At 42.8% G+C, this 20447-nt stretch overlaps 3 protein-coding genes and 1 long non-coding RNA gene across 4 annotated transcripts; 2 read left to right on the forward strand and 2 right to left on the reverse strand.

Annotated features, from left to right (window-relative positions):
* Positions 1-1252: 1252 nt before the first annotated feature.
* Positions 1253-9623, forward strand: pdlim3b (PDZ and LIM domain 3b). Its single transcript, XM_047044812.1, has 7 exons — positions 1253-1771; positions 5950-6101; positions 6752-6836; positions 6999-7186; positions 8289-8416; positions 8644-8755; positions 9143-9623. The coding sequence occupies exons 1-7, from the start codon at positions 1400-1402 to the stop codon at positions 9330-9332; spliced, it is 1227 nt and encodes a 408-aa protein (XP_046900768.1). The 5' UTR covers positions 1253-1399; the 3' UTR covers positions 9333-9623.
* Positions 1788-3063, reverse strand: LOC124484097. The gene is made up of 2 exons (XR_006957941.1): positions 2796-3063; positions 1788-2487 (listed from the first exon to the last, which is right to left on the reverse strand). It is a non-coding gene; the product is annotated as an uncharacterized LOC124484097 (long non-coding RNA).
* A 1627-nt stretch (positions 9624-11250) lies between the features above and the next one.
* Positions 11251-12929, forward strand: si:dkey-256e7.8. The gene is made up of 2 exons (XM_047045286.1): positions 11251-12688; positions 12835-12929. Exons 1-2 carry the CDS (start codon positions 11251-11253, stop codon positions 12927-12929), a joined length of 1533 nt encoding a protein of 510 aa, XP_046901242.1.
* Positions 12930-13569: 640 nt separating this feature from the next.
* Positions 13570-19899, reverse strand: npy2r (neuropeptide Y receptor Y2). Its single transcript, XM_047045387.1, has 2 exons — positions 19562-19899; positions 13570-16483 (listed from the first exon to the last, which is right to left on the reverse strand). Exon 2 carries the CDS (start codon positions 16459-16461, stop codon positions 15361-15363), a length of 1101 nt encoding a protein of 366 aa, XP_046901343.1. The 5' UTR covers positions 16462-16483; positions 19562-19899; the 3' UTR covers positions 13570-15360.
* Between the last annotated feature and the right edge of the window lie 548 nt (positions 19900-20447).

The following is a 20447-nucleotide window of genomic DNA, read 5'->3' on the forward strand; positions in this document are numbered from 1 at the left end:
TGGGTGGGGTTTATGGAACTGTATTCCTAATAAAATCTGCCTGATCAAATGTTTTTCACTCCTCTTGCATTCATAAACGAGGACAGTTATGCTTCACCAGGTTTAACAGAAGTGGGTCAATAATTTACCCCAGGTTTAACCACATACACATTCTGCTGATCTGATATTATGTAATTAAACAATGTATACCCAAGGTAAAACAATGTATATCCAACATGGCATAGTCTGTGAACTAATAAGTATTTAGAGTCAAATTCTTTCAGGGGGGTGTTAGGTTTGTTTGTTGTCAAAGGGTTTGTGTGTGTGTGTGTGTTAGAAAGTGACTCCATCCTTTGCTTACCAGTTAGTGTATGAGTTGCCTTGTTCATAACCTGCCGCCATGGCAACCATATAAACAAACTATAAGCTCTGCTAACACACGTGTTTCTGAAAGTGGTGAGCTCTGTCATTCCAGAAGACTGACACACATGGGAAAAACACATAACTTACACAGTTCAATTATGGGAATTTGTACTAAAATCGTTATCCCTGTATTTGAGTTGGCACAGATTATATGGAGAGGTCCTGCAAAAGAAAAAAGAAAGCTTTCGAAATTAAGATAAAGGTCTTGCTCATTGTGTGTTTACATATTGATATTTTGATAATACAGGAATTTGTTTGTCCCAGTTAGGCCAGTGAGCGATGCAGACAGAAAGTCAATTTTCCTGTTTGGAATGAACATTGGGGGGGATGGGGGGGGAGCGAAAGAGGTGTCAGGGAAGAAAAACACCTCATGTTTGTTAGATTATTTCTGTGATACACAGAGAAAGACTGTGAAAGATCCAATACCCCAACAAAATGTGACAAGTTCAGGTCCAGTTCACACCAACACCAAAGGAACGAAGGAACAAGAAGGAAGACGGAAAGGAGTTCAGGGGGAAAAGGCAATGAGACTGAAAACCAAATGAGGGGAGAGAGACTGAGGTAGTAAGAGACTGGGGAAGAGAGGGAGAGGTAATGAGGAAAGAGAGAGAGCGAGTAAAAGAAAGAGATATAGAAACACAGGGAGAGCGATAGAGGAATAGGGAGAGAGAGGAAGAGCCTAGCGCTGAGCCCTGGGCCCGGGCCAGATCAATAGGGGGTGGAATGTGCCTGGGGGACCTCCAGGGCCTCAGCACCAAGCTGCTCCTCCAGACCAAATAAGGACAGGAGCAACAAGACCGGTCCACTACCAGAGGAGGCCACCCTCAACTCGCAGCTGCCCGGGGATGAGAAGAGACGCGTGGGATGAACTCTCTGGGAGTCTGGCCTCCCTCCACATTACTTGTGGAGATCCCAGAGGAGGTATTTAGGAAGAGAGACAGGACCAGAATAGGACAGAGCTACTGCAGATCACTGCTCACAAGTTGGAGTAAGAGAGATGTCACAGTTTCATCGAGGGAGGTGGAAAGAAACAGTGAGTTGCAGCAAGTTTAAGAGAGAGAATGAGAAAGAGAGAAAGTGCACTGGCCCCTTGAATCTGCCCAATTACCTCACTGTGGGGGCGGACTCTCTCCTCCCCTTCCCCCCATCTCCCCCTTTGCTGGTTAAAAGGGTGCATGGCTGTCCTGCCCCCTTGTTCGTTGCTGTGGACCCCGTGTTGATCAAACACACACACACACCACACACACACACACAGGAGGAAGCAGAGGAGAGAGACATGCCACTCAATGTAGTACTGGAAGGGCCAGCCCCCTGGGGGTTCCGACTGACGGGAGGCAAGGACTTCAACCAGCCCCTGACCGTATCCAGGGTGAGTTAGATTGTGTGTGATTGTGTGGAGCTTTTTTAATTGTGCAGTTTACTACATTTAAATAAATGTCCATGGTCAACTTCTTTCTCTTAGCTCTCACCGCCCCTATCTTTATCTCTCTCTCCATCTCACTTTTTCAACCTGTCTATCTTTCTTCCATCTAGTTTTCTTCCTCACTCTCTGTCTCTGTCTGTATCTGTTTCTCTGTTTTCCTCCCTCTCTCCTTCCAGTCCTCCATGCTTGGCTCACTTCCATGTTAGCCTCAGTTGACTGTCTGATCCGGAATGAGAAACAGCAAGGCACAGCTGTCACCATCTTGATGCTATGTCAAGTTTAGGTTTAAGACCTGTATGTCTGTTTAGGGTCCTGGCTGTGGGTTTAAAATCCTTGTTCTGAGTTGAAGGTCCTTGGTCTGGGTTCAGATCCTTGGTCTGGGTTTAGATCCTTGGTCTGGGTTTAGATCCTGGGTCTGGGTTTTGGATCCTGGGTCTGGGTTTTGGATCCTGGGTCTGGGTTTAGATCCTGGGTCTGGGTTTTGGATCCTGGGTCTGGGTTTTGGATCCTGGGTCTGGGTTTAGATCCTGGGTCTGGGTTTAGATCCTGGGTCTGGGTTTTGGATCCTGGGTCTGGGTTTAGATCCTGGGTCTGGCCCGCTGAGTCTCTTATCCCCAGCAGATCGTTCATGTTTGCTTGCTAGCATACCTCAGCCCTGACACCTGTGTTTCAGCAAATGTCCACAACTTGGTTAGAAATAGCAGTTTGCATCATGCACAGCGACACACACGCACACACACAGAGAATCCCAAGCAGCTGGATCAACAGAGGCTACTGGGAAAGGGTTTGAACATTGAATTGTATCACAGAGGACAAACACCTAATAATCAGTTGGTCCCTCATACAGAAATAGAAATTGGCACACACTGATAAAGAAGGATATAGAGCTGACGAGTGTGTATAGTTTATAGTAGTCATTGTTTAGCAGTGCGTGTGTCTCTGTGTGTTTGTGTGTGTGTTTGATTATTACCTTCATTTGGGCATTTCTGTTCACATTTAGCTGTGTGTGTCCACTTCCCACCAGATATATGGAGTTACAGGAATCCCTGATTGGTGTACGTGTGTGTGTGTCTATATTGGGGGTCTGACAGCAGGATTTGAGGCTGGAGGCGTTAGTGGCTGGCTGTGTGAAACACAGGCCTTGTGGGACCACCTCACACCTGTTGTGTTGGCAGACACTGTGCACTTCACTGAGCACTGAGGGCAGGATGAGACAGAGAGATGAGAGGGAGAGATGGAAGGGGGAGGAGGGCTGGACATGGGAAGGGAGGACAGTGTGGACCTGTTAATGACTACTTACTTATTTGTTGCCTTGTACTGTATATGAAACTGGAAAGGATCTCTGTGATGACAATCAGACAAGTTTGCTCCGTAAGTGATCACCAGGTTTTCTAGGCCAGGGCCTAAATGCAGTCACAGAAGGAATCCATGCCTGTACATGTAAATCACAACCTCCATTTATGATCTGATTCATCCCACCAGCGTTCTTTATCCCTCTCTGCTGTGTTATTTATAATCAGATGACCTAACCCAAACCTCAATGTAATGTCCCCTGTGTCAGCCTCAGTCTCTCTTAAAGTTCAACTCTGCTGTTACGTACTGCTATCACAATCCAGCAAGGCAGTATTACCCTCTTCCCAGTGAAGCTACTGTCAGCAGATTCACACTCCCACCCTAAACTGACTAACCCACCTTATTACTATTAGTAGCAGATTGATAATGTACTGTAGTGTAGTGTGGCAATTACTATGAATGTGATCATTAATAATGCAGATAATTTGATGAAATGTACAAAAGGCAGATTATGACTGTGATATGGGAGAATGAGATGGTTTGGTTTCAGTGAAAATAATAAAATAGGCTGGTCTTAATTAATGAAGGAGGAGTCTAAGTTTTGAGTCTTGAAGATTGAAATACAAAATAATCTGATTTTGTGCAGTCAATTATAATTTTTTTTACAAATTAAAAATTATAAACCTAGCTCACGCCAGTGATACAGGAAGATAAGAGTATCAGGCTATTGTTACGTTTGAACAAGTAGAAGAACAGGCCTAATACTACTTACAATTTGTAGCAGTATTAATTGGTCCAATGTATGTTACTTTTGCAAACAGACCTTAACTCATTAGCTCATTAGTGGGTAAGCAGTAGATTTTTTTTATTATTATTTTTAAGAATTGTTTTAAATAATTTTTTTTAAGAATTTTTTTTGCAATAGAATTATATTTATCACTTGTTTGTACCCATTGTTCTTTGCTTTCTACCCATGGTTAAGGACCAAGTGGGGTTTGTGTATTGGGATTTTATGTTTGTTTTATTTTAACATGATGCGGTTTTTTTTGGTTGTATAGCCTTTTTCACTTTGGCAGGGGGACTGCCAACGGAAACTAGCCTTTTGGCTATAAAAGGGTGCATTTACATGTTAATGTTCATTAATGTACACTGTCCCTCTTGATAAAATAAAATGAAATTGAAACCAAGTTCCAATTGCAGACCAGGTTAGATCCTCAGGATGCACATTCTGACTAGCCTTTCAGCACCCTCATCTCAGCATAGTTGGACTCAAAGACAGGTTTTTGAGTTCAGAGCACAAGGAGTGTCCTGTGTCTGAGGTCAGAAAGTGATTGGTCAAGGGGAAAGTGAGGTCATATCATCTTTCCCCCTTCCATTCATACTTACGTGTGAGCTGGAGTTCTATGTTGGTTCACAAGATGTTAATATTATTGTTCTATATAGTTGATTTCATGTAGATACCAGAAGTGACTTTCTTATCTTCCAGGAATGGGTAGTAACTCAAATCAGTTATCAGTATGACATAGTACACACAAATATATATGGGAAAAATATATTCTACATTTTCTTCATTATCTTTTTGTGAGCAGGGTGTCTTCATGGAGAGAGTCTTATAGCTCCGTTTGTTTGTTTTTTGTTTTTTTGTTCGTTTTTAAAGGCACACCAGGAAAGGTGAGGGAGATTCTTTGGTTCTTTGAAGGTTGGTGAGATAAGAAAGCAAGAGAATCCAAAGTGGAGGTGGTTTCCCACTATTATTTCCTTTTGAAAGTCATTTAGTGTGGTTGGGAAGCAACCTGGATGGTGTCAAGAAGGGCTGACTGTATACTTCTGATCTGGTGAGCAAGAATCTGCAACAATAAGCTGGTTCAGTTACAACTGGGGTTGGAGTGAACACCTACGAGAAAGTAGCTCTTTAAGAACAGGGCTTCCCTGAACAACACAATGTAGGTTATCTGACAATGTGATAATAATAATGTGAATACATTGTTGATGTATTTTGGATGTATTTATCATTTACTGTATTCCGCACAGAAGTTTATCAGGACAACACACTTATCACGCAATTGTTCCTTGCCCAGTATCCAGTTTCCACCATCCCCATTCTGTCTGGAAAGTATCCTTCGGTGGGAAGTGATCTTTGTTTATCCAGCCTGGACAAAGTAAGAGAAACAGTTTACATGCAGGCATACCAGGGAAGGCAATGGAGTCAGACACACTCACACTCACAGAGAATGCTTCTGCGCCTTCGTCCTGGACAAACCTTTCAGGCACTGGACGATCTACAATATTTTTTTTTACATTCTTGTCATGTATTTACAGGTTTTCTGTTCTGCATTGATTGACATTTACCGTTGAAGATATGAGTTGTACTATATACAATTTAAGTTATGCCCTTAAATAGACCTCTATTAACAAGATGTTGCCTGGATGCCAAAACAAAAGAAAAGCCACAGAGATGGTAGGAAGAACCAGAGAATGAGAAGGAGGATGGATGCAGAGGGAAAGAGAGACAACATGCCTATGTATTTTAGTCAGAAGGCTGTCCTCAGCTGTTTGTGTAACTGTGACAAATACAGCTCTGTTAGAACTATTAATAGGTTATTTGCTGCATTAGACACCTGGTCTTCCTCTCTCTCGCTTCTCTCTTTCTCAGTTCTTTCTCTGGTTCCTCTCTCCTCTCTCAGCCTTCACACTGTATCTCTCGCTTGTCTCTTTCTCTCTGTCCCCATCTAACCTTATTTTTCCCCTTCTCCTACCTCGCTTCAATCTTTCTCCATCCCCTCCACTCTATCCCATCTAACTCCCTCACTCTCTCTCCCACGCTCCCTCAGATTACTCCGGGCGGCAAGGCGTCCATGGCCAATCTGTGTCCGGGAGACCTGATCCTGGCCATTGAGGGGGAGGCGGCTGTGGACATGCTGCACTGTGATGCCCAGAACAAAATCAAGGAGGCTACTTACCAGCTCAACCTCAGCGTGGAGAGGTCAGCAGTGGTATCTCACAGCGTCTGGGCACACAGGACACAAGTCTGAGACATACACACACACACACACACACACAGGGGACAGACATTTACGTGTATGAATGCTCTTGTGTTTACTGTGCCATTCTGTGCAGGCGGACATGATGTACATACATTCACTTTTGATCATATCTGTCTGTCATCTACCATACACTCAGATGTGCACTTTGCACAGTGACCCCTAGGTGGCGAAAGTATTATTAGTGTGACTTCCTTATCTGTGAATGTATGATTCACTGCATCACATGTACAGAATTGGTTTCCAGGTACAGTTAATCTACTGGAAAATCTTCCAGAATAGATTTACAATGAGCTCTTACATTCCTTAACTTTGATTCATACCCTGCTGAAATCATCTGAAGAGAAGGATCTAATACACACACGCACACATATTTTTTTACCCTGGTGCATACCAGTACAACATATATCCAGAAACACACACACAATCATAGTGTCCTTGAGAGCTGGTGTAGGATGTTGAATTACAACCAGCCCCAGCTCAGCGGCCCAGTTGTCACGTAAAAATAATCTGTAGGGGTTATCATGAATCCACTTGCGGTTGTGTGAAAACTGACCGCTTCCCTGTGATCTCTCTGCTTGTCTGTTCCCAGGCCAGAAATCAGACTATGGTCACCTCAAGTCGCAGAAGATGGCAAAGTGAACCCTTTCAAAGTCAATCTGGAAGCAGAGCAACAGGTGTGTGTGTGTTAAGATTGAGAGAGTGACTGAGTGGACCCGAGTTATCTAAGAACCCACCAGTCTAAATGGTCATGGTAATCACAAAGAACCTAAAACGACCAACCATAGTACAATTTACTTACCAATCATCTTTCTTCCTTACCTTCTCCTACCATGCAGGAGTTCAAACCCATCGGTACTGGCCACAACCGCAAGGCTCAGCCTTTCGTGGCGGCAGCAAACATCGACGACAAACGTCAGGTGGTCAGTACAGCCTACAACACGCCCATAGGACTGTACTCCTCAGGCAACATCCAAGATGCGATGCAGGGACAGATGAAGGGTCTTGTCCTCGACAAACCTGAGGGGTCAGTGACATTTTTTTTGTGTTATTACACACACACAAACAGATACGCATACTCACATATAGTCACACAGTCACTTACACATCCACCGGTCATATTTATAGGAGGACTTTTCCCAGTAAATCAAGTGGATCTCATTAGACTACCAGATACATGGGGTTGTGTATCACCCCAGCCTGCAGGAATGATATTTCCCATGAGGTTCAGTCGGACCTGCTTCTGAAAGTTCATTCATCTCTGAAATATGTCATCCTACTGGTACAAGTTTGTGCTTTACGTCAATGTTATCCAGCTGAACAAGTTTCAGCAAAAATCTTGCAGAAGTTTCTAATAACGCTTTGAGAGTGTTTAATGATCGCACATTACTGTGTAGTCTCTGTCTGTAAGCAATCTTTAAAAACAGAATTACTTGCCTGGTAGTTAAGATATCATAAATGTGATTGTCCCAGAGGAAATATGTCAGACACATACAGTTTCTGCATTTAATTTACAAATAACCCTGCATACATATACACAAGGTATACACAAGAACCAGCACTGTCTTCTGATCTTCTCTCTTTCCTCATCTGTCCATTCTCTCTATTTTCTCCCCCTGTCCTCCCTGGATTTCCTTTTATGGATGTCTGCTCCGGTGTTGTGTCAGTGTCATCTCAGGCTGGCTGCTCTGATCTGATGGGGCCCACTATTACCACAAGCCCCAGGGCATGGTGGTCAAGAGCATCCCGTCTGGCATGCATCATTTCTCAGTACAATGTTAAGCCAGTCTCTCCTGGGTTTGGGAGGTGAACTGGGTGGTCTTTGGTACCTTAGGGCTCAACATGATAAATTAGATATGAGGGGAAATTGTTGTGAACATTGCTGCTGTAGACAGACAGGGATTTTCGGCAGTCACAGCTGTCGAAGTGAGTTAACATTGTGTATGTGTGTGTGAGTGTTTGTCTGTTTACCTCTGTGTGTGTGTGTGTGTGTTTGTGTGTGTGTGTGACTTCATGGTGTGTGTGTGTGACTTCATGACCAGCTCTGTATGACTACTCACCTGAGGATGTGTGGTTGCGTGTGACTATATGACCAGCCTTACTGACCTGGAGATGTGTTCTCCCTGTAGCAGCAGGACCTTGACCTCCATCGAGGAGTCTGATGTGTACCGCATGCTGCAGAAGGACCAGGAGGAACCCCAAGAACCTCGACAATCAGGCTCCTTCAAAGCCCTGCAGGACTTTGTCGACAGTGATGGAAAGTTATACTTTTCCCCCTTTTAATAAGTGTCATTCAGATCATTTTTCGATATAATTTTATGCTGTCCAGCCCACCAACCATTTCTAGCAATTACAGTCACAACACGCACAGTTCTGATAGATGACAGCCTTTTTTGGGAAAGGCACTAATTGAGTTTAGACCTTTTATTTGTACAGCTGTAATGTCTGAGAACTTAATTGAGCATTTTTCTTATGTGTTGGCAGGAACTCGCCCCATTGTGACAAGGACAGTCAGAGCTCCCACGACTAAGCCAGCTCCACCCATTGGCAACCTTCAGAAGCTGCCTCTCTGTGACAAGTGTGGGAACGGCATTGTGTTAGTACAACCTCATTTAGCCCTGGGGAAATCATGGAAAATAACTTGTATGAATCATAATAACATACAATACTTACTCAAATGCATCGTGTAATTTGTAATCAAATCAAACATCTTCTTATCGTACCATTTATAAATCAAGTGATTTATTAAATTCATAGGTTGCTTCTTACATTTATCCTTTCTCCCTTATCATCACATACTGACAGATATGTTTTCAGGTATAGTATCTGGAAAATATCTGTCATCCATCTCAATTCTTATTTGAACTGACATCCTGACTAATTGCTTGTATTTGTGCTGTAGTCCGGCAACCCAACTCAGGAAATCTGCCTGCCATGCTCATGCTCTGCTATGTTCTCTGCTCTATCTCTTACTGGTCCACAGGGGGACAGTAGTGAAGGCCAGGGACAAATACCGCCACCCCGGCTGCTTTGTGTGCACTGACTGTGACGCCAACCTTAAACAGAAGGGCTACTTCTTCGTGGAGGGGGAGCTTTACTGTGAGACCCATGCCCGAGCTCGTACGAGACCCCCGGAGGGTCACGACCTCATCACCACTTACCCTTCGGCATAGAACCTCAACATCCTGTACTCTCACACCTGCAGTGCCCTCACACACACGCACCCTCCCACTCTCTCTCTTTGACTCACACCAACACCCTACCTGTGTCTGCATACCCTCCCTCTGTCTAACTAGGATGCCAGGGAAAACCTGTTTTTACTTGTACTTGCATTTTGTTATCATTTGAATGCTGTGTTTTTCACATAATCTTGAAGTGCACTTGAAATACACTTGTCTCTGCTCTCTTCCTTTAAATAAAAGGGTGTTGGCCCATACTGTGGTAACCACAGATGTAATAATTTATTAGATTAGTGTAGTTATCTTGTCTTTTTTATCAGACCATCATCCCTGAGTTTGGAGGGGCAAGGGATGATGGAGTGTAGATGGGGGTGAAGGAGTGGGGGAATTGGGGGTTGAGTACAATGAACGTCCCAAATTTCAAAGGACAGGCCCCTAGTTGTCCAGTGGTAAAGGATTAGGTTCCTAGTGCAAGACGTCTGTGGTTCAACGCACATCTCACCTTGCATGTGACATTGGTGCCAAACAGCAAGGGGTGCCCCTCTATGGTATGTTCTTTGTGGGGCAAATGGGGTAGACATTATTTAAAATACCACTTATATGGCTCTGCATACTTAAAAATAGTAGGGTAAAGAAAGGGCAAGTTATATTTGGAAGACTGGGTTAGTATAAGCACCTTCCTGTGGACAATACTCTTTAACTTAATGGTAGACTTATGGTTGTGAGATACATTTTAGTTACATAAGAACAAAACCCCTTCCAGACATCAAAATATCAATGTCTAATTAAAAGCTGACAGAAAAACTGCTGGCTGCATTCTATTATTGTGACACTAGGTGGTGATGTACAATAATTAAATAACCTTTGACCACACATGTTCTGATGATTGGCAATTAGCAGGCAATTAGCCTCTAGAGAAGGCAGACATTTTGATGTCAACCAGCCAATCCAGATCAAGTACATGTAATGGAACAACAACAACAACAACAAATATATATTACATAATAATTTAATTAATATGCATATAATTAAATCTTGGGTTAAATGCATGCATGTTTTATTGTACAGACTTTAGATCTAAGTGGCTTTGGTAGCTTACCTACATTTCTCAAAACCCAATTGAGTTTCTCACCTCCGCATCATTTAAGGTGAGTGTAGGAGGTGGACCCAAGGGCAAGGAGACCAACGCAAGAAACTTGCCCAGTTTTTCAGCCACAGACTTGCACAAACATTTATGGAATTTGAGAATTTCCATGGCAACGGCGAGAGAGTAAACATCACGTCGATTCGTGGACAAAATATAGGGGGTAAACTAGCGGTAAAATAGCCTAAAACGTCGCTTTGTATCCCTAAAAACATTCAGTGCTAAAGTGCAATGTATAAGATTTCTTTAAAGGGTTAGGGTAGTTTTTACAGTAATTTGCTGTAAGTCTCAAGGTAGGCCTAACTACTTTCTAGCTAGCCTCTAGTTAGCCTCAAGTCGGCATCACACTACGCTGTGCACTTGAGCTTTGCGTATTGTTAGCGTTAGCCCAGCGTTAAAGAAAAATACATTTCTCGGCATTTGTTCATGTTTGGAACAATTTATCATGTACAGTGACCGTGATTGTCCGCTCTCCCATAGAGATATAATGTAGGCTACCAGTTTAGCAAATCATAGCCTACTAGCCTGTTGTTGTACTGTACTGTATCGTTTGATAATGATTGTTCTAAAGTTTAGACCAATCATTAGTTAAGACTAAACTAATGATTGGTCGAAACTAATTAAACTAAAGTCAATATTATATAAAAGTATTTATATAATACGTATTTCCATAGTAACTGACGATATATTTGACAATGACTTTATAGTGACTTTATGTAGGCCTACTCACTGTTTCAATGTACTCAACAGAATATCCAGTCACATGATATGGAGAAAACAGGCCTGGTCTTTAGCAGTCCCAGCAGCAAACCTGGGATCTTGGCAGAAAACTCAAACCACGTTGATCATGTCAGAATGGGAGTAGTTGCCTATGAAGAAAAAACACAGAGATCTTCCTCTGAAAATGTACCTCTGCTGTGTAACCTTGACACTCCACGAAGCAGTGGCTCAGGGGACCGAGCTGTAAGGTTAGACTGCAAGTCAGAAAATATAGTTGACCTTGAGCAGACTGTTGCCAGATTGAAAAATGCACTTGTTTCACTGGAGGAAGAAAACCTGAGTCTTAACAGAAAGATCATTGTATGTAAGTCCGAACGCATGAGCTCTTCGTCCAACCACACACCCTATGCCGTAAACCCAAGAAGCACTGACAAGTCAAATGATTTGGATAACAGTCCCACCTCCAAACTCAAAGTGAGTTTCAACTTGGACACAACCCACCAAGATGGCATGAAGCAAGATAAACTGTCTAAGCATAGTGAGACAGACACATGGAAGGGGGAGAGGGAGTCCCATGAGGAGAGGCACCTCGTCTTGGCTAAAGAAAAACAGGACTTGGAGAAGAAGCTGAAAAAGACAGAGGACTATTCCACAGCGTGTGCCGATGAGCTCAAAAAGCTTCTTCAAAAGTATGAGGACTTTAAAACCCTTAACAAAATCCTGAATAAACAGAGGAAGAGTCTTGCTAAAGAAAACCACTGGTTGAAGGACACCCTGAACACTGTGCAGGCAGGGGTCAGACCCAAGGATCCCAGTCTGTCTCTGGAGCCCAAAGAGGGAAGTGAAGGCATGGTAAGTGTCCAGCTAGAGATGGCCAATGAGCGTTGTGCCCACCTTAGCCATGAGAAGGGTCATTTGGAGGAAAAGGTGGCATCCCTGTCCGGATTGGTTTGCTGTCTCAAAGACGAGCTGGAGTTCAGCAAGGCTGAGATCCACAGACTAGAGGCTGAAAGGAGCACTATAGAGGGCACTGCCAGGAGCCCTCCTGCTGGAAAACACCAATCCGCATTCATTCTTGACAGTGTGGGGAAAGAACGAGAGTCCCATAGCCCCGTGGCTCAGCTAAAAGAGGAAAACAGGACCCTCAGAGTGAAGCTGGAGGCCAACACAAAGTACATGAAAGAGATGGAGAGCAGCACGAGGAGGTTGACAGAAGAACAGGGTCTTCTGGAGAACTGCCTCCATACGGTGCAGATGGAGAGGGATCTTCTGCAGGGGGAGGTGCGCAAGCTGCACCAAGAGTACATAGAGCTCAGTGGCAATGTCTCTGTCCAGCTGAGGGAGAGAAGCCCTGCATCCCCCAGGATCCTGGCTGGATCCCACAAGATGGCAGATTGGACCAGTGATGATGAACCCAGACATGAGAGTCCAAAGCTACCTCTGCAGAGTAGCCCTACCACCAGAGAAATGCTGGACAGCAGTATTGGTATGGTGAAAACATGTTAACCAATACAGTTGAAAGCCTACTATGTAAAGTTCATGCTATTATAGATTACATTATGTTCACATGACTTACATCACCAGCAAACTTACTTGATTGACAGTGTTACATTGTCCTCTGCAACTGTCTAGGCAGGGAGACTATTGACCAGATAAGGAAGCGCTTGGAGGAGGATGAACAGAGGGGAGCGCAGAGGTACAAAAACACCATCCATCATAATGAATGAGGTAGAGCTGAGTCTCAGACAGGATGTTCACATCTGATCCTTCTCCATACATGGAACTACCACAACTGTGGTACAACACTCTGAAGTACAGAAGGGGATGAAACTTAGAGATTTGTACATTGCCAAGCCTCTCAGGCTAACATAGCCTAACCAGTGGTTTATGTTTGAATCATTTAATTATATGTCTTTTGTGGATATGTGTTGGTGTGCTGAATTTATTGTTAGAATAGGCCATAGTCTCATAGTGGTATGTAATCAGATAATTATGAAACGCATACAACTTTAAATGGTACAAATTCCATGAGTGAATACCATAAGACATAACTAATGAGATCAAGTGGTTACTACAGTTAAAAACCAAAGTATTGGTACACCAAGACAAAACACAATGGTATCAAATTTCCCTGGACTATCCCAACCCATTCTCCTTTTGTATCTTGTTAGACCACTTCACAACAGTAGGGGGAGCTGTAGCATTGTTCTCAAATCACCTTCACACGGGGACGATTGTAGTCTTCTTCATTCAGTTTAATCCAACAGGCTGTGATGTAGTATACATCAAAACAAGGATTTACTATAGTTTTTTCGCAATACATTATATTTATTCTGAAATTCAAATATGAATGTAATAGTGCCTTTACTGCATGTGTCATCTATGGCACACAACCAGTTAGTAAGGTGTGAGTCTTGATCTCTGGCAGGTTCCCAAATGGCATACAATTAGTAATAATCCCATTATGTTCACAGTGCCCAGATGGTTGTAAAGTTATTTCTGAATACCCCTGTTAATTTGATCATGTTGATGGATGAGTAGTGCACGTTCCTCAGGCTTTAAGCCTCAAAATATATATGTCAGTGCAGCAATATCAGAGATGGCCAATAGCAGTCATACTGGAAGGTCATTTATCAAGAATAAGGGCAACTTCAGCCTTTTTAGTACCTGATACCTTCAGCCGAGGAACAGACAAGACCGGTTTTCTTTGTTGCCTCTCAAAGCCCTCTTCTTAATTAATTGCTGGCTATTCATTTCGTACAGTACTGTGGTAGCATGCGGAATGATCAGTTCTATTTTTCAACTGTCGCTGTTGATACTAATGCCTGCAACCATTCATCCTCACTTTACCTGATATGATGGATTAATGCATGCAGTGAACTAGTGGAACGTCACCTATTAATCAAGTCACTAGTTTGTGAGCTAGCTCTTCTGGATTAAGGTGGTGGCACTTGTTATAAACCATTTTCCATATCTTTCAAAGACATGGTTTAGCCCAGACAACACAGGTGTGTGTCACCGCAGCCACTTGTCAATAAACCTTCGACAGAGCGATGAACAATTACTGGCGTACGTGCTGAATGTTCCATGAATGGGTTACTAAAAACAGACGCATTGAACCAACCCCTCTTGTCGCACCGCAACTCCCAAATCCACAGCAATGGCAATAAACCTAACAACAACAGGAAAGGACAGTCTCTTTAAATGATTTAGCTCTGCCAGACTCATTCTGAGAACGTATAGCGTTAATTGGTCTATTAGCCGCCACCTAGGGCAAGTGAGGGAGGGGGTCCGGAATGGTATAGGTGGTAAACATAGACCTTTAAAAAAGCTATAGACTGTCTAAAGCAGGACTGACAAGTTTTGTTCTTGGATAGCTACTGTACTGTCGTTTTATTTTTTAACCAATCAATTTCACTTAATCAAGAATACTTCATCTTATTAATTAGATGTTTGATACGATAAATAAGGTTAGTAACAATTAGGATTGGGATTCTCCAGAAACGAGTGGAAAGCCTTGTTCTGGAGCTCAGGTCAGTATCTCTAATAAATGCCATACATGGATGTAATGTGTACTTGGGAAATGTCTTTGCTGTCAACTTAAGTCTTTTGTTATGTTTGTATGAACTTTTTGCCATGTTTTTTACTTACTGGTTTGACCTTTAATTTGTTGACAACCTGTCTAAGTAAATAATGTTTTGATTACAACTAGGGCTTGATTAATCACTGCTGTCAAGGTTTAGGCCCCCGCACCCATTCTGAAAAAAACAATCCTGGGAGCTGCTTTAGTAGATCATTAAAGATCTCATAATTTACAGATGTAACATTAAAAAGACAATATAACATTTACTGTCAATTCATCAGAATTTAGGCCTACATATTTGCATTTTGTTCCAGTTATTCCCAGTTGAGAAGTAGCAGTTGAAACATCATCTAAACATCAATGACAATACAATTACCAAATGGCTGGCAGCAGTAGCATGACTGTGATAAACACTAACATCTTGAAAAATAACTTCTCTCACAGTGGTTTGCACCTTAATAGTTATAAGACATTTCACATAATTTTTTTGTACAATCAACAAATGAACTGAATGTATGTGCTTGCCATGAACGATTCACAATCGTTTTTTTCACCAGATATCACATATCATAAACTCAAACATCAGTGGCTCTGAAGTCCGAGTCTCTTTCCCGTTGGGTCTTCCTTTTCATGGAGCTCTGAGAGCCCGAATTGACGGCCTGGCCACACTTACATACAGATAAGAAGGCTGCCCTGTAGTTGTTGTTCATCCACCCGTAGAGGATGGGGTTGACAAAGGTGGAGCACATGGCCATGATGTGGAAGACTGTGAAGAGCACTTTAAAGTCCTTCATGTCAAGGACACTGTTGTCTATGTCGATGGCCAGTTGGAAAGCGTGGAACGGCAACCAGCTGACGGCAAATACCACCACTACCATCACCAGCATCTTGGTGGTCTTCCTCTTCCGTCGGTGGCGGTCGTTTCGGGCGCCGGGGCTCACATGGTTCTTGAGCTTATTCCAGATGCGGATGTAAGCAAAGGAGTTGATGGCCAGAGGCAGGCCGTACTGCACTAGAAGCATGGAGATGCTGTAGATGGTCCCATCCATGCCGCTCTGTGGCCACGCCTCAGTGCACACATGGATGGACAGCTCGGGCGAGAGAGCAAAGGTCTCGTACTCGCGGAATATTGCCAGAGGGCTTGCCAGGAGGGCACTGGTGGCCCAAGTGATGGCGATGACCAAGGCGCACATGTCTTTGGACATCTTGGTCTCCAGATGGTAGACGATACTGCGATGGCGGTCCAGGGCAATGATGTTCAGGGTGATGGTGGAGACATGCACAGCTAGGCCCTGGGAGTAGGGCACCATGAAGCACAGTACCTGGCCAAACTTCCATTCCCCCAGAAGGGTGTAGATCAGAGTAAACGGCAGACATAGCGTGTTCACAAGCAGGTCAGCCACGGCTAAATTTACAATGAAAAAGTTGGTCACGGTACGAAGAGTTTTGAACTTGTACACTACAAAGATAACCAGGGAATTTCCGATGACTCCAAAAAGTATAATGGTGCTGTAAGCGAGGATGAGTATCACCTGAACTCCAACTATCTTCGTACTGTCCTCAAATTCCAGAAAGTTCTTTTCATTGAAAGAGTAGCAGTTGGAGCAGTTGGTGGATTCTTTGAGTCCAGAATCCTCCATCAGGGTCATGTTTACTTGATTTACAATATCCATCATTCCCCTTTGGGGCTCACAAATTCTGCAAAATAAAGGATGGATTATAATTAGTGGTGGGCATAGATTTTTTTTTTTTATCTAGATTAATCTCACTGTAATATTGGCGTTAATCTTGGCTCATTTGAATTCCGCCGAAGGCATTCCGAATATGTGTGCTACCCAAATAATGACTAAAAGTAAGTCTTGGAGAACGGGTTTCTCAAGCCAGGTGGCGCATTAGACCAGGGGCTCATCTCCTGTTTCCAAAATGCATCACAAACTGCTTGAGAAAGATGTTCTACTATGATAATTGGTGATTAAAATAAATTATGTTCAATAAGATGTACTTGTGTTTATTAACAGTTTATTAGATTAGTTAGCTTGGCTGATAGAGCTGTGCTGACGGGCTTGCCTCGGTTGCACTCAAACATCATAGTTTGCCTACGCTACATCAGTGCTTGGCCCGGCATCTTCCGCATTAGCTAAGGGATGCTTTGCGTTTGGGTGGTATTTGAGACTGGAAGAACTCCTACAGTAAAATAATTCCGCATAGCACAAGGTGCAAACAACCCTAGTCTTGTCGAGGTTTCCATTGGAAAGCTTCTTAAAAATACATTTTCCCTGAAGCAAACCAGGCGGCTTCATAGGTGCATCCATGTTAGCACGTCACGTTTGATGTGATAATTTCATACACAAGGCATACACACAGGTTCAAAGACTCGTTCTCGCCCCCTACAGTGCAATTCGGCTAGGTATACATCCGCGCTAAAATATCAAGGTGAAAGTCATCATAGCTTGCGTAGTATAGACCCAGCTCCCAACCCAACTTTGAGAATAGATTAACGGCGATATTTTTTTTATCGCCCGATAAGAGTCTTGGGTTAACGCCGATAACGGCCCACCATTAATTATATATTTTTATAAAGGGCCTTCTTTCAAGTCAAATGACTACATTGAACCATATAGTGCTGAAGTCTGCTATTTAGGGATGACATGGTATACCCTCCATCTAGGTGGAAATATTAAGCTACCAAGCCAAGGGTAAAATCCTGACATATCATTCTTTAGTAGCACACTGTAAAAAAGTAGTCAATAAGTCATTCTCTTCACCAGCGGCGTAACAAGGACTTGGCGGGCCCGAGTGCAGATCTCACCAACGGGCCCCTTACCGACCTATCGTCAGGCGAAATTATTGAGTTTTCAGTTTAGCGATGCGCAAGGAAATTTAGGCTACTCATGATGTACAATTAAGGGTAACGACTGCTCCTTCTATGTGAAGATAGATTATGGTTTTTTAAAAGTGAACGGCTCTGACTCGCGAGTCTTTGGCTCTAGATTATGCTTGCTACAACACGGAATGAGCATAATGGAACAGTCAGTCATGAGCCGACGTATCTGCGACGTTTGAAATAGAGCACAGAGATGAGAAGAAAATCTGATCATTTACCGAGGCTTATCCGACGTTATGAATGACGTTTCGATCTGTCATGTGTGCTATCTGGGTACTAGTAAAAAAAAACAGTCACTTCGATGGTGAATATTTAATTTTATGTTCGTTAGATATGCTAGTTTACATTTAGTCTATCTAGCTTTAGCTATTTTCCGACTACATCCTGCACAGTTTACTATATCTAACCTGGCCGCTGCCTGGTAGCCTAGGCCTATATATGCATTTTTATGACTTTTAATAGCCATGTCAACTGCATATACCAGACAGTAAACGTTATGTAATTATTAGCCTACCCTGGTGGCTGAGTTTCACACTCATTGCTGTTGCCGGGCTGGGGGTCAGACGTAGCGTCCTCTTCAACACGCTTTGCCACAATCCAAATGAGGATAGTTTTGACAGCTTTGCCATCCTTACATCTTGCTCTTTTCGTTCCTGCCGCTTTCTGGAGCCACTTTTATGTTAAAGGGCATGGCATGGGGTAGCCTAATTCGCTTCAAAACGCTAATGCAACACAACTGTAGTATCCCAACAACAACTGTCTGTGGTATTCCAACAACTGGATGGGAACAATCCTGTGTGGGTGGGCGGGAATCTTTGACAACAATATTACCCAGACATCCTTGCTATTTTTCGAGGGCAATATTACTTAATAAAAACGACATTTGTTTTATTCAGCAAAAGGCAAATGAGGAAAAATTAATTATTTGCTGTTGTTAACACTGACTGTTTTTAAAATGTTTATTGGGCAGGTGATAGCTCATAATTCTGAATAACTGACACCATAATTGAGAAATGTTTGCGAATTGTTAAGACTAGATCATATGTGATCTTCAATTGGCGGTATTACAGCGGTGAAAGGGGCCAGGTCAGATTGCCTTAAGGGGCCCGTCAGGTTGTCTCACTTTTACGGTGAGATCGAGGACGGGCCCCCTTTCGCCACGGGCCCTAGTGCAGCTGCACTCCTTGCACTCCCTATAGTTACGCCACTGCTCTTCACCCAAGGCACTGAATACTATTGGCAGGTGAAGGCCTATCCGCCTTGCTGTGATTTTTTATTGCACACCGAATTCAGCATCATCTAGCGACCTTCTTTGTCAGACACTATCAATCAGTGGAAATGGCCAACACTGATGCAGGGGTTTGCTGACCCTCAATATATCCTAGTGTCAATTAAGGTGCCTAAACAGTTAAAGATTCCTTTAATTTCAAAGTAGAAATGAATGCACAAATGATCTGCGTGGTAGAGCTCATTCCTAGGTATTAATAACTTCTTGTTCCTGGCTTATCGTGAAGTGTACTTAGGGAGTGGCATTGCGTTTTGTTAGGCTGTTGGATTTAGGGAACAACTAAAGCCAATAATGACGTTGTCAAAGAAAAAATCTGGCTTGTTTGAAAGGTCACGTTTTTGTTTCTCCCATAGTAATTATACTGACAAAATTACTGCACTGCGGCCATACAAAAAGGCAAGGCTATATGGCTTTTGAGATGTCTTAATTAGCTCGGCGCTTTGTCTGTTTGTATCATCGAATTTGGCACAATCAATCAATCGAGCATTATTTGTGTTTTGTTTTAATAGTTACTAGTATTCAAGTAGGCTGTAGCCCATTATGTTTCAACTCAAACACAAAACCAATCAGTAGCAAACTGAAACCTGTATCAAAATCCACTCACCTTGGTTCACAAAATTAGTAATTGTTTAGACTCATCCTCCTTTTCCGTGAGCAATAAGTTCCGTTGCTTCCAATTACGTCAACTGTAAAACAAGCAGCCATATGTGCAAGTTTAGTTGTAGTTATAAAGTACCACTCATTGTTAATAATTTCGCGCCAATTTCTTATTACATCGGACAGTATTCGTTTCAAAGATCTGCGTATATATGAACCCCGACAAATAACTGATTTGTATAACCGGCAAGAGAATAGTTATTTTGACAAAAGGCCATGCTTTTTCTCCGATGAAGTACGCGCGCAATGAGGGCGCACGGCGTCTGAGTAGATGCGCTCTGCTCTGGTCTGAGCAGATGATGGAGAGCCTGAGCGAGGGAGAACGTGTTGAATGACAGAGAGGGGGCGTCCTTTCTTGACGAAAATAACCCTTGCCTCTGGGGAGAAATTCTATGCCTCGTGATAAATATTGTTTTATCCTTTTTCAACATTGACAAAAAGACGTCTGAAAACACGGGCTCTGTGGCTGACACAAACCCCCAGTATGGCCTAAGGAGCCTATAGGTGAGCTACCTGGTGCAAATGAGTTTTTTTTCCTTTTGTAATGGAAATTATGGTGATAAACGTTGCTAATACTATTTCACTGTGAAATAGTGAAATACTATTTTCACCTAATGTTATTTTATTTCAATGTTTTTTTACTACAGACAGAGGCGTTGCTAGACATAAATCTCTACTGGGGTACAGGCCCCTATTCAGATTCCTTTTTTCTGTCAAGCTTGCTGCGCACAATGCACTATAGGCTATATAAACTCCCCTTGCTTAACCCACTATACAACAGTTCAGGGACACAAGTCATCTAAATGAATGCACTGACTTATAAAGTAAATTGT

The sequence above is a fragment of the Hypomesus transpacificus genome, chromosome 22 (genome assembly GCF_021917145.1).
Source record: "Hypomesus transpacificus isolate Combined female chromosome 22, fHypTra1, whole genome shotgun sequence".
Classification (NCBI taxonomy): Eukaryota; Metazoa; Chordata; class Actinopteri; order Osmeriformes; family Osmeridae; genus Hypomesus; species Hypomesus transpacificus.

What these genes read in the sequence shown, in the direction of transcription:
- npy2r (XM_047045387.1), bottom strand. Translation starts at nt 16,461, where the DNA reads ATGATGGATATTGTAAATCAAGTAAACATGACCCTGATGGAGGATTCT.
- si:dkey-256e7.8 (XM_047045286.1), top strand. Translation starts at nt 11,251, where the DNA reads ATGGAGAAAACAGGCCTGGTCTTTAGCAGTCCCAGCAGCAAACCTGGG. An exon ending in AATGCTGGACAGCAGTATTG is followed by an intron (nt 12,689 to 12,834) that starts GTATGGTGAAAA and finishes GCAACTGTCTAG; the next exon opens with GCAGGGAGACTATTGACCAG.
- pdlim3b (XM_047044812.1), top strand. Translation starts at nt 1,400, where the DNA reads ATGTCACAGTTTCATCGAGGGAGGTGGAAAGAAACAGTGAGTTGCAGC. An exon ending in AGCCCCTGACCGTATCCAGG is followed by an intron (nt 1,772 to 5,949) that starts GTGAGTTAGATT and finishes ACGCTCCCTCAG; the next exon opens with ATTACTCCGGGCGGCAAGGC. An exon ending in CTCAACCTCAGCGTGGAGAG is followed by an intron (nt 6,102 to 6,751) that starts GTCAGCAGTGGT and finishes GTCTGTTCCCAG; the next exon opens with GCCAGAAATCAGACTATGGT.